This window comes from Plasmopara halstedii, assembly GCF_900000015.1.
Source record: "Plasmopara halstedii genome assembly, contig: Scaffold_2386, whole genome shotgun sequence".
NCBI lineage: Eukaryota > Oomycota > Peronosporomycetes > Peronosporales > Peronosporaceae > Plasmopara > Plasmopara halstedii.
In genome coordinates this window covers 247,675-261,589 of record NW_020189293.1, presented here as the reverse complement: position 1 = coordinate 261,589, position 13,915 = coordinate 247,675, and the positions used below count along the sequence as shown (strand labels likewise).

Below are 13,915 nucleotides of genomic sequence, written 5' to 3'. Positions count from 1 at the left end.
TAGCTATAAGCATAATACATTTACTTGGAAACTTACCTTCAAACCACCAGGTCCTTCCATCCTATCTCACATTTGCAGCACTTTGCGCAGAGGTAGCGTATCGGGCCACCTATTCAGTTCAACACACATCACTTTCAATCGTTAAGCTGGCGAAGACCTTCGGGAATTTGTGTCGTAGGGGCTTAAGGACGGGAGCGAACCGGAGAAATCTGTCTGTGACGAGGAGAGCGAGCTCAAACGGGGTTTCACGTGCTGAAATGAAGGGTGTGGGTTACACAATATACTTGGGCTACACAAAATGGGGTGACCACATAATGGTGAGGCTACACTTAAGCAGCACCAGACATCTTTTGCTGTAGGCGCTCTAGCAGAGCGTTTTCATAGCTTGAAGACGCCGTCAGGCGCGCGCTGATCGCTTCAGGTCCTTGCGAAGCGAGGTGTTGCACGCCCCCAGGGCCAAGCAGAGACATCAGCTTTTTATGCTTGTCCTGCCTGCCCTGGGGCAAATAGGAGATCTGCTACATCCTCACAGAGGATCAGTCTAAACGACTCAGGTGTCGATTGGCAATAAGTGCTACCAATTGCAGCGGGGCTGCCGTAGCTCTTTCGCCTGGAGGAAGCTTGGAAGGTCGGTAACCTTCGTTCTATACCAAGAATCAGTACGAGTGTAGCGGATCGCAAGCTGCTTATTCCAGGAGTAAATACAACCTTATCCCAAGGCTAACTAACTCTTTCATGTAAAATGTAAACTATATTTCTCGCGGCAACGCCGCTTATACCTAAATCTATAGTTTTTCCTGTCTATATAGTTTAATCTAATTAAATGTATAACTAATGGCTGTCCCAGCCACGTACCGCCTCGTCGACTGCGTCCATGGCACCATCGTCGACGACGGATGACTTCCCCCCGACCCAAGCCGCTCATGGTGAGTGTAACGGGGTTACGCATACCCTGGTGATAGGAGTGTGTGTCACACCAGATGGGCATGGTGTGACCACACCCAAACAAGAATACGGTGGGCTGGATAGCCAAAAGTTGTACATGTATTTAAATTTTATGAAATCTATACATTTAAAATTAGGCGGCTTTGCCGCAGATAAAGATAAATAAAGTCATTTTTGAACTTAAACCGAAGAGTTAATTAGCCTTGGGTTAAGGCTATAATTTCTCTTGGAGTAAGCGGATTGTAATCCGCTAAACTCGTACTTGTTCTGAGTATAGAACGAGAGGTCGGTGACCTAACTTACGCTTCTTCGAAGCGCAAAGCTACGGCAGCCCCGCTGCAGTGAGTGTTAAGACCTTCGAGGACAAGGATGAAAAAAATTTCTGCTATGGGCGAGAGATGTCAAGATGGCTATGCCGCCCGCCATGCTGCAGACTGAGCAACAGCGCGTGGCGCTGGCTATCTCCAAGCTCGGTGGTCGAGCGCGAGAATGGGCACTACTTTGGTCGAAGCGGCGTTTCCCTCCCGGACGGAGCTGAAGCTACAGCCTTCACGAGTGTTCTCGCCGCCTAACTAGGCATATCGTGTGCGATCGCGTTTCCTTGCCGCCCGACAGGGAGAGAAGGAATTGGTGTAATTTGTCTTAGAGTTGGGTACTCTAGTTGCCTGTGGATCATTTGGCTCTTCTCGTTGAATAGTGACATATACTTAGAAATAAGCTGATGACCAGATACAGATGACTTCAATACATACAATATGAGAATTTTATGTTTTGCGTAACACGAGGGTAGCAGTTCACATGCTGCACGGACATATCCTTTACAAAAAGTTTTTCTTGATCCGTACTTCTGAGCAGTGCAATCTGTACGTTCACCATACTATGGTATACACCCCCATCATGCACTACATTCACATTTATCATTCATTGACCATTGTACAACAGATGAACTTGGTATTAGCTCGAAATAAGCTTAGTTTATATGTCATCTTGTTATTCGAGAGGCTCTCGGTTCGACTCCCGGATTAAGCGCATGAATTTCTTCTGTGTCCTTTAGCTAACTCACAAATCGTTGTGTCAATGTGTCCTTTGTTTAAGGTGTGTGGCAAGCTGAGGCATATATGAAGCTACTTTTATTTGCTAGCATGAAAGAGCTTACATATGCAAATGTATCAATGCTGTTGGCGACCAGCTGTTCGCATGAATGATCCTATTTCACAAGGTAATTTTAAATGCATTAAAACGACACTTACCGGTAGTTTGCACGTATGCGGCTTTGGAACATATCGACAGTAGGTTTGCCTTCTCGCAGTGCGTTTGCCGGCGGTGGGGGGGCAAAAGCCACGCGGAGACTTGGTAACGAAGGCCGTCTATCTTGTTTAGCTCGCCAAAAATGACATGTGGAATCTCTATACCCGTTAAGCATCGTGCATTTTTGAGGTTACTAATTTTGCTAACCTTCATCACGGACATATCATTGAGATCGTCCATTAAATCATCTTTCAGAGCAATCTATTTCCTTCGTAAAGCTGCAGTAAATGGAATAAATGCCATGTTGATGACGAAAATCCCACAGACTGAACAGGTTGAGAGGGTCTCGCTCTATACATGATTGTGACAATTAATTTCAAGCACAATTATGCCAGATAAATCTAAAAGCTTCGCAAGTTTTTGCCTTGAGAAGGCGATAGTAACGACCGCATACATTGACAAAGTAATTATTGCCTCATCTGATAAACCGAATACCTGTTTGACCTTTAAGCTCGTATGTAAACCTGTTTACAGCAGAACAAGAAGCACGTGACATAGTTGCTTAAATCGTGTTTGGCATCTTTGAGAACACGTCCGCGTACCCTTGAGTTTGTACAAGGGATGCTTAAGTCACCGAGCTCCTCTCTCGCGGTCCTGTTGGAACCTCGACCCAGATCAGCGACAGTGCAAAAACTCGAATTTAGAACTTTATTAGCTGCGGCAGAAATACAAAGCAGAGCATTCCAGCGGGACAAACTTTTTTATTTGACCAAGGCGCTGTGGCGGAGCTTTTATAATTAATTACCAAGCGCGGCTACCCTTAGTATTGAGATGATACGAAAAAACTGCTCGACGAAATTTTATCTTAGCCGAATTACCTATACACGCGCAGTACTCGCTGCTTCTCGACCATATCTCTGGTGTGATTCGGGCTGCATATGAAAAGAAGCACTGTAATTTATACTATCTGCACAGCTTCCAATCAAATTTGAAAATGCGCACATGCAAGTTGTTTTAGGCATAATGTATATTGAGTGAGGTATTTAGAGGAGCAGTAACTGGTCAGCGTATTTGATACCAAAGGATTGCAGGTATATACGGCTCGAATATCCAGTATGAGGGGTCCTGTGCTGTCTGTTTTGTGCACAATCTTATTCAAACATAAAGTCCTTCAGTAACAAGAGTCTGCAACCTGCCTCTTATATATGCATTAAGATTGTAATCGCAAATCGACATCCAAGTGCATTAAGAAGTGCAAGTAGGTCCACGAAGCTCATCCACGACAACCCATAATTTCACTATTCAATTCTTCACAATGCTGGCAGTCAAAATGTCTCTCAAACTTTTGTCTGCGTATTATCATTACTTTCATTATTGCCATCTGACACGCTGCATGTTCATCAACAGGCTGAAAACTATTGAGTTGCCTGTCAAGCGGGGTCTTCGCTTTGCAAGTTCTGCGTCGAGCATTAGACCGCCGTACTACGATGTAGTGGTTGCTGGAGGAGGTGTTATGGGCTTCTCGACCGCCTATCACCTCGCCATTTCCGACCCAAAGCTTACGATTGCTGTTGTGGAGAAGGATCCTAGCGTGCGTAAGCAATGGTCTTTTCTTGATCGCGTAGTTGACTCACTGTGCGTCTTTGAATTTTGATGCAGTACAAGTATGCGTCAGCAGTTCTTTCGGCTGGCGGAATTCGTCACCAATTTTCCGAGACGGAAAATATTGAAATGAGTCTCTATGGCACTGAATTTTTGCGTCATATCGGCACAAATTTGAAAGTGGATGGTTACGACACTCCTGACGTGCAGTTTGTCGAAGGTGGTTACATGTTTCTGGCCAGTGAGCAAGGCCTGGATGTACTTCATCAGAATTACGCTACACAGAAGGCCACAGGTGCAGATGTGCAGCTGTTAGACTCTGTAGCACTGAAGAAGCGATTTCCATGGATTAACAGTGACGGTGTCGAACAAGCTATTTTGGGTGTCAAAGACCAGGGTTGGTTCGATCCCTGGGCTTTATTGAACGCTATGAAGCGTAAGAGTGTGGCACTGGGTGTAAATGTGCTCGAAGGCGAGGTCAAACACTTTGACTTAAGGGGACAAAATCAAATCGAAAAGGTGCATATTGAGGTCAAAAAATCATCGGATGGCAACGGCATGCGCTATAACTCGGTCCGCGCTGGTGTTGTCGTGAATGCGGCAGGCTGCTGGTCAAGTAAATTGCTTGAAGCTTGCGGCAGCTTTGATTATCCTGTAAGGCCGCGTAAGCGCTCCATGTTCGCCTTTCACTGTGATGCCGAAGAGATCTGGAAGGGAGATGCGGCGACACCTCTTGTTGTGGATCTCAATGGAGTTTATTTTCGCCGGGAAGGTGCAGGTGGTCGATTCGTCTGCGGGTGGTCTCCAAATCCCGAGGATGACTACGACGGGCAGACCACCGACGAGCTTGATTTCCCGGATCACAATCACTTTGAGGAGAAAATCTGGCCTACAATAGCACACCGTGTTAAGAGCTTCGAGGCTATTAAAGTGCTGAGTGCATGGGCTGGATTCTATGATTACAATACTTTCGACCAGAATGCAATAATCGGCTTGCATCCGGATGTTCCTAATATGTATGTTGTCAACGGCTTTAGTGGTCATGGCTTACAGCAATCTCCGGCCGCCGGTCGTGCGATTGCTGAGCTTGTCATCCACGACAAATTCCAGACGATTGATTGCTCACGTTTCAGCTTTGACCGCATTCGTGCTAATGTTCCGTTCTTGGAGCAGGGGATTGTCTAGCGTCGCTAAAGCTAGATTACAAACTTCTTTGACTTACATTTATTACAACGAAGAAGCGTACTTGTACCCATTTACGTTCCTTAAAATATGTAATTGCGTACACTACCATTACGTTGACAATTCGTAGTGCGGTGAGTGTTGACAAGTTGATTGACGTAAACTGAAGAAACAGAGAAGTTATCTGGCAACGTTATGTCTTCGTGTTTTGAAATGGCCAAAATGCACCAAAGCTACTCTCTACCCACCAATAGACAATAACAGCATATCTAAGGCGGTATGTAGATAAGCTATGCGAGGCAAGCAACGCTCGATGTAAGCGAAGGAATAATTTCATTAAAACTGCTATCGCAATGTATTTAAAGGGTTTGTCCTGTGTAGTGGTTGCCCCCCCTCCCTGTATGTCACTGACTTCTCTGTAAGATTTTCATGAGTGTTTAGCAACTTAATCATACCTACCTCCTACCAACTTGAAACTCAGGCCTCAGCGATACAAGAATTCCTTTGCTTCTGTCAGTTCGGCAGTCAGTGCTTCACGTTGCTTGATCATTGCTATATCTAGTTCATCCCGCTTTAATTTGTAGCTGTAGCCATTGGCTAGTACCTTTTTGAGCATTTGCTTAATCATTCGACTCTTGCGCTTGATCTCAGTCAAATCGTCGACACTAGTACCGGATCTGGACTCAAACTCACCAACGGCAATGCGCTCAAGGTGCCAGCCATTGAGTTCACTCATGCGAGCAGTGGGGGCACTCAGATCTAAAATTTCGCGGTAGTTGTCCACGTTACGTCGTTGCTACATGGACAAATAGAAATGTTACTAATTGCAGATGAGAATAGTGTTGTCTACAACATACGTCGTACAATTCCGCCAGCTCTGTCCATTTGCCATCTAGGCTATTACCAGTGTAGAGCTCACACAGATTGCAGATAGCAGTTGCAGCCGTGACACTTGTCGCTGTATTGCCATCTTTTCGCATGCCTTTTGGAAGCATTATAATCAGCTTAAATTATTCGAATCCAGATCAATTAATTACTAGTTAGACAAAGGTGTCACAGCGAATACGACTTAATAGTAATGCTTCTGCTTCTCGTTCGATTTTTTCTTTGCGGTTACATCTCATAAAAATGACCTACCAATTCTAAGATTTTGCACATCATGTCCATTGGCTACAAGAGCTATCAACACAATGAATTTTTCAGATCTGCTTCATCGTTGTTTTCCATGTGCATGGTGGCCGATTCATATTGTGATTATGAAGAGTGGTTCAGATTGTTTTGCTCACATTTCGTTTGTCTATTTAAGAACTGCGCACAACGGAGCGCCAAAGGAGCAACCTCTGCGCTAGAAGTCTAACTCGATCCTTTGCACTTGCGCACCTTTGCATGTAGTGTTGGAAACCACGCCAAGTAACTAACGATGATGTCCAGCTCATCGTAACAAGCTGGGTCTGAATTTGGAAAACTAATTTACTCATCTGCAACAACAAGAGTCACACCAACACTTCAAGATATCCTTGTCGTTACTTTGGTTTCGAGCCATCTGAAGTTGCTCGTCACGCTCCGGTGCGACTGTTAGACGTCTTACTTAACGGGCGGACCATCGGTCACACCGAGAGCCAAAAAGTCCCTCTGCAAACGCTTTCCAACCCACGTATCACCACTCCTCAGCAATACTTCGTGAGCTAAGAGCAGCAGTGGCTGGGAAACCCATTTTTTTAAATCAAAGATGGCGCTCAACGCGCCCGTCCGCTTCCTTGTGGCTTCGCTATAAGGTCGATAGCAATGAAAGTTTCCGGTGCCGCTGTACCCATCGCTCAAAGAGCTCCTCTTCATCTGCAGCAATTTCGCTAGGGGCGATAACCACAAGAATAGTCCACATCGAAGGTAGAGGAACGCCTTCATTTGAGCTCGAAGTCGATCGCGATGCCTATCAATTGGGATTCCTTGAGGTACCAAGAAGCGAGCTCGGAGAGCTTTCCGCTGGTTAAGTTTATTTTGTGTGTAGTGGCCGGGGGCCCGACTTCTTAGACGAGTGGTGGCGTCTTTCGCTTCAATAGCGGAATCCGCCGAGCAGAAGCGTATTTCAAAAGATGGTCTAGGACCGAACATGGATACGAGTGCATGAGAGCCGCCCTGCCGGCAGCCTCCATCTGCTGCTCCTGTGCCTCGTCAAGACGATAGTTAACAATACCACTTCCCCTGAATGCCAAGAAGTCGGGGAACAGACACGGTATCCGCAAGGTTCGAGAGCTGGGCTCACGTCGCGCCGTTGGCGCACCTCATCCTCATAGTCTTTGCATGCTGAGAAAGGAGTATCGACTCCCTCCGAATCCCCAACGAGGATATTCGTCGCCCAGGGCAGGCGGTGTGTGTGGCTCTCGGTCACGAAGGGCTTGGGATGTGCTTCTTGTGAAGCCGCGGACTTACTGTCCGGAGATGCACCCCGTGTAGCAGAAGAGGAAGGAATTTGGATACTCTTGGAGTTAGTGGATTGCGATCCTCTACACTCGTACTGGTTTTTGTAAAGAACGTATGGTCGGCGACCTTAGCTGAGCTTCCTCTAAGCAAAGAGCTACGGCATGAGGAGTGACATGCGTTTATAAATGGGTGAAGCTTGCAGTGGTACCAATATCACATTTTTAAATAGTAATTCACTGTATGGCATAGCGTGAGTCTAGCGGCCCACGTGTTCCACAAATCTCTCAACAAGCGCTAATCCTGATACCTCCTTGTGGTAATTCAATCTGGTACTTTTGAGCTTAGCTTCGAGTCTGAAGGATACTCGTGTTATGTGTTCATACAAAATGATAGGGTATGTTCATTTCGCACACACACACCTCCAAGAGTGAAACCGCTGCTGAAGTCACAATCATTTGTGTCTTATAACAATACTGCCCGTATTGGAAGCCGCAAGAACACCCTTGTGCCAAGACTTCATCTTCCCCTTCACAAACCTGTGCCAGCGTTATCGAGCATTGGCCATCTGTGATCCTCTTTTCCTGCTTGATTTGTAGCACATCACTTAGCGAGCCATCAGGAGACTCGTGGACGATAACCTTCAGATGGACAGCTCAGGTGTAAACGGTCACAAATTCTTCGAGTCTTAGCTCAGCACGTTACGTTCTCACCAAGAAGCATTCAACGATGCTGTTTTCCGAGGATGAGGCATTGTCCGCCCAACGTTTCACCTCAACACAAGCTGCGCGCTCGGTGCTCGCCCTAACGGTAGAAGGGATACGACACACGTTACAGAGCTCACGACTTTTAGCTTGTTGACATGGCTCGGAAGGCCAAGCTACCCCATTTACAAGTCAATCGGGATCAACGACTTCTGCCGACCCCACAGAGAATTCACATGTATCCGAAGCTGCTTGCCCTGACTGGGCTTAGCCCTTACAAATTGGCGTTTGCTCAGTCAATGAACAAGGCAAGCGCTTTGAAATTGCTTCATTGTGGCTCGCTAACTCCGCAAGGCACCACTTCTCAGAAGCATTGCCTGTGGATCGACGAGCAGCGGTTGGGTGAATTTGTCTTATCCTGAAGAGTACTGTCTATAGGCGAACACGCCGAGAATTATTGCTCTCAATTTGTGCATTTTGCTTCACCCGCTTAACGCTCTACAAGCCACGTTCAACAAAGCAAATGCAAGACAGAGACAAATTCAATTAATCAATTTGCAAAGTACAAAACCCCAATTTCATGAAGAACTGTCGCCATCTCCAAATTTGGTGGTTAATTACCTTGCATATTTCTATGAATATGCTGGTTTCCTATTGATTGAATATTGACATTTGTATAATCCAGTTCCACGAAGCGACCTGTGCTGCACTGCTCTGTCTCTTACCCTTTGGAGGATATAGTGGGTGTGCCAGTCAACGACAATAGGGCAACCTATTAAAGCCTATCTTCGCACTCCCCAAGTGAGGGTAGTTTTTCACTTTACCGGAACATTACATGAGACTCAAGGTTGCTTGGAATCAGAAGAACATTTAGGCATTGCTTCGTCCTCAACAATACCTTTCGCGTCCAATTGGCTCATGGGAGCAAGATCGTGATATTGCCATATATTAACAGGATGTGTTCCCATTCCTTTAAAATTTCAGACTCAAACTTATTGTACTTCTAAAACCAACAATATATCGGCATTTAAAGCGAGGACAACCATTAATCTTACAAACTACACACATTGCATTTCTCGTAACGATAACAGCATCTGATAAAATCGTGTCACCGAATATGAAGATCGCTGTATCTTTCATCTGCATGCTGCTTTCGCGCCTCATATCTTTCTCATAGTACCGTGCACTCTACTCACGGTGCCTAATATTTTCGAGTCAAAATTCTTGAGTTAAGTTCGAAATTTAGCCAGGCTGATATCGATAGGCAAATTATATCGACACAACTTTTCCATCAAAATCGAAGCCACTTCGTGGCAGTGTCAATAATACACGTAGTGACTCAGACATTAAAATATACTGTATTTAGCGTGTAGAAGCGTGTACAGCTTAGTTTAGCACGAATTCAATGAGCGGCAGTTCCTTGATCCTTCATGCTTCCGGTGCTTTTTCCGCTACGTGAATAAATCTTTCTCTGGCAATGAGTGTGGGGACGGTCTGCAGTGGGCCTGTCCAAGCGAATGCCAAACACACTGCACACTGTTTTTCACCACTGCGCTATACAGCGTAAATCTTTACCCGAGGCAAATACTGCAGGTTATCCGTGTAGATGATAAAATGTCTGGAAATGGCTTGGTTGCCTTATCACCAGAAATGGTATTGCGAGCTAGTTCATCTTTTAGTCGGTCCACATGATCACAATACCAGTAAAAGCAGACGCAACTTTTGGGAGGCTAAAAGTTAAGTCCATACTAATATATTGTCATCACACTTGTATTGAAGAGAATGCCAAGTTGTAAGTACTGTGATTTTAGGTATTTGCACCTTTCATATTTGGTGGTATTGTATAAATTTATTGATGTACAATTGGACGAAATTATTATTGCATTGAGAATACTCATTAAAATAGACGTATTGGTATTTGTAAAAAGGTGATAAAGTCATGAAAAGAAAAGATCCATCTTAAACGTGAGCTACTAGCCCGACGTCAAACAATATAGTCAGATTTGCTATGACAGATAGTCAATATATAGACTATTGATCTCAAAAGAGTGGATAGTTAACATACCTTCTCGCGAAAAAGCTTTTCGCGCCAGATAGTTCATTACTTCTGAAGATCTTGGCTTTGATACTGATTGGATCTTGGTTCCTCTCTCGATTGGACAATAAGAAATCAGTCTCTGTGCTTCTGTAACCGTGGACTCGTTTATTCGAGGCTTCCTTAGTATATAGTGCACGGCAACCCCGTTGCACTTAAAAGCACTGGTAGCTAATGTACACTCGAGGTTTTTACATTACTGATTTTTGAGATAATATAATTTGCAGTGTACAAACGCCAGTCCAGCTAAATCCGATTAACACTTTGGCTAGTGTTGATCCCGATAAAGTTGGATAGCTGGCAGCCAAAGACCCCAAGATAGAAGCTGCTCGCTTGTGGCCAGTCACCATTGCGCGTTTTGAGACACCTCTCGGAGCACCCCATCCCTTCACCGGTTTTAAAAAGATGGCACCGACCTTGGGGCCGCAGATTTTAAGCGTCTAAGCGATCGAGGACAGGGACGCAGACAATTTCTCCTTCTGGACAAAAATAATTGATCTGGCCATGTTCCAACGAAGCAACAGCGCGTTACGCTGGCGGTCTCTAAGCGAGGAGGCCGCACGCAGGAGCAGCACCTTACTGCATGACTTTTGCAAAAAGCAGTTCCATAAATGTGAGGAGTTGAAGCGACAGCTGTCGCGGGTGATCGGATGCAGTCGACATTGCTGTTTACATGACAAAGGAACGGAACTTGCAGCGGGGCTGCCGTGGCTCTTTGATTATACGCAGCAAAGCTAAGGTCACCGACCTTACGCTTCTTACAAGAACCAGTACGATGTAACGGATCGCAATCCGCTACTTTCGAGAATACTTAAAACGTTAGCCAAGGTAAAGACGCTCTTCCGTTTATAATTGAAATTGTATTTAATTTGTTTTATTTGAGGCAGAGCCACCTGTATCGTAAACCTTAGGCTTTCCTATGTGAAATACTACTACCCAATTAATATTGTAGAAGTCTAATTAATATGCGTATTTACTGGCAGTCCCGCCACGTTGTAGCTTCTTGTTACGGTGTAGCCACATCATTGTGTGATTACACCAACTTGTGTAATCCGCGACTTTGTTCGGTCACACCATCTTATGTGACCCTCCCTTTCATACAAGGGTACGTGTAGCCCCGTCACACTCCCCCCATCAAATTTGTGAATACCCACAGCTTACAGTTATCTGTTGCCTCATTCGAGGCCTGCGTGTCTGGGACACCGTTACGTCCCTAAGACCATCGTTAAACATCCTCCGCTCAATCAGCCCTGTGTCTATGACACGGAAAACACCCAGCCTAGCTGGCTCCGAGGGCGTCCGTGGGCAAAGCCCTTCCTCTTCTGCTACACAGGGTGCATCTCCGGACAGTCCGTCTGCGGCTTCACGAGAAACCCATCCCAAGCCCTCGGCAACTGAGCGCCACACATCGCGCCTGCCCCGGGCGACGAATTTCCTCGTTGAGGATTCGGTGAGAGTCGATACTCCTTTCTCAGCATGTAAAGATGATGGTGATGAGGTGCGCCAGCGGCACGACGTGAGCCCAGCTTTCGAACCTTGCGGATACCGTGTCTGTTCCCCGACCTCCCGACATTCGGGGAAAGTGACATTGTTACCAATCGTCTCGACGAGGCACAGGAGCAGCAGATGGAGGCTGCCGGCAGGTCGGCTCTCATGCACTCGTATCCATGTTTGGTTTCAGACCCCCGTGAGAATACGGCTTCCGCTGGGAAAGACGCGATCACTGGATCGTTAGGCGTCTACATAGTCGGACCCCGGCCACTACAGCAGCTGGGCTTGATCTGTGGAAATCTCTCCGAGCTCGCTTTTTGGTACCAGTATAAGTCCAAATGGATCGGTACCGCGCTCGAATTAGAGCTTTAAGATGAGGTGTTTCTGCACCCGCAATGCGACCTATTCCTGTGATGCTCGCCCCCAGCGAAACCGCTGCAGATAATGAGGACATCTTTAAGCTATGGGGCGGCGGATCCGGAACTTTCCTCGCCGTCAACCTTACAGCAAAGCCACAATAAAGTGGACGTGTGTGTTGAGCACCATCTCCGATTTGGGTTTGCCAAACTCAAGGCGCAACGACAAATTCTTGCGTATTGTCGCCCTGTGACGCAAGGTATCATCAATCATGCTCCCACGAGCTCTGTGGTCTTTCACACGGGTGAGTCTACGACCACAGCAGATCAGGGCTATAGCTTGTGCTCAGCTCATTGTTCTCTGGCTTCCCGGGTAACTGCCGAGAAGCGCGGAGCGCACGACGACACAAAGCGTCACGATCTCCCTGATTATAAGCGACTGCGACGACTGGGCAGTCGGGCCGAAGCGATACTTTAAACTCCCACGAGTTTTTGGAGTTTGGGTATCCCGCCACTTCACATAGAAATTGGGTAATCCCCGTCGACGCGGTCGTCCCGCTAGCCAATCCACGTGGTAGTGGACGCAACCATTCTCTTCGAGAGAATTGGCGGTGGACGATGACGACTTGTTCGATCGCCGTCTGGTAACTCGCGATGTTCGTCAAGCTTTGGAGGACAAAGTCCGTCGTCATTGACACTCCGCCAAGCATCATTTCGAGGTTGCCTACTGCTGTGCGGAATACCTCGAGAGTTTGGAGCACTTTGTGCACCGACTGCCTCACATTGAAGATTATCGCGCTCTGTCAGAGCGGCACTTGCCGCCGAGCAGACGAATACGTCACTTCGTGCGACGGTAGAGCGTCTTGCGCCGTTAAAGATGGAAGTTGTTGCACTCTGGTTCAGTTCGTTGAGCAGCATCACGGTGCAGGTTTACAAAAATGGATATACAGTCAACAATAAATTTTTGCCTCATTATTTCAAGCTTCCTCTCACTGTTTTAATCATGCTAAACCGTCAAGTACATATCAATTTATTATAATCCTGTATAATTCCGCAAATCTATGTCAGCTTCTGGGTGGCCAAGCGCCTTTTGGTGCCGCACCAGCGCCAACGTTTTTGCGTTTACTTGCGCCAAGTCCCGCATAAAACACCGGGTGGGTGTGCATTCTTCTCGGAAGGTTCAGCGTATACGCAAGGCCTCTCTAGGTCACGACCTTGAAAAATTTAATAAAACGTAAACGAAGCTTTGTCTTAAAGACAGCAGAGACTGCACATGTTGGAAGGTTTTTGGCATTTCATTAAACTAGGCCTCCGACCTCAACGTTTCCCAATTTTTTTCTGCTTCTTCCATCTGCATATTCTTTCTGCATGGCTTGGCTTTCAGCCATCGCATCGCAAACATGTCGTAAGACACTCAGTCTGGTAGACAGGAAGTCATCGACTTTATTACGCACGGTGAGGGGGCCGACATCAGCTTGCCGCTTGGCTATTACTTCCCCACCAAGCCCTAAGCCATGGGATGGCGGCGTCATCGGGACGCGAGGATAAACAAGCCCGTTCACGTAGAACAGCGTGCAGCTGGTAGATGAATGTACTGCATTGTTCAAAGCAAACTCAACGAGTGGCAACATTGCGCCACACCGCTTCGACATCTCAGCGCAGACGAATCGAAGAACGTCTTCTACGACGCGATTCACGCGCTGCTATTGACATAGTCAACTTGGCGCCCAACACCCTGAAGATTATAAACCAAAACTTCGCTGATCTCTATCATAGACAAGTACGTGCTGTCGAAAATCGCGATCGACAAACAGCGTTGGTGTACCCAAACCGTCGATGATTTCCGGTACTGCCGCAAGACGAGCCATCTTGCT

At 46.5% G+C, this 13,915-nt stretch overlaps 2 protein-coding genes across 2 annotated transcripts; one reads left to right on the top strand and one right to left on the bottom strand.

Moving 5' to 3' along the window:
- Positions 1-3,508: 3,508 nt before the first annotated feature.
- On the top strand, positions 3,509-4,980 carry PHALS_03505 (fad-dependent oxidoreductase domain-containing protein 1; the record flags this gene model as incomplete). The annotated part of the gene is made up of 3 exons (XM_024717724.1): positions 3,509-3,525; positions 3,601-3,784; positions 3,853-4,980. The coding sequence occupies 3 exons, from the start codon at positions 3,509-3,511 to the stop codon at positions 4,978-4,980; spliced, it is 1,329 nt and encodes a 442-aa protein (XP_024583194.1).
- A 190-nt stretch (positions 4,981-5,170) lies between these two features.
- Positions 5,171-5,972, bottom strand: PHALS_03504 (uncharacterized protein; the record flags this gene model as incomplete). Its single annotated transcript, XM_024717722.1, has 5 exons — positions 5,171-5,384; positions 5,437-5,487; positions 5,582-5,596; positions 5,661-5,773; positions 5,835-5,972. 5 exons carry the CDS (start codon positions 5,970-5,972, stop codon positions 5,171-5,173), a joined length of 531 nt encoding a protein of 176 aa, XP_024583193.1.
- Between the last annotated feature and the right edge of the window lie 7,943 nt (positions 5,973-13,915).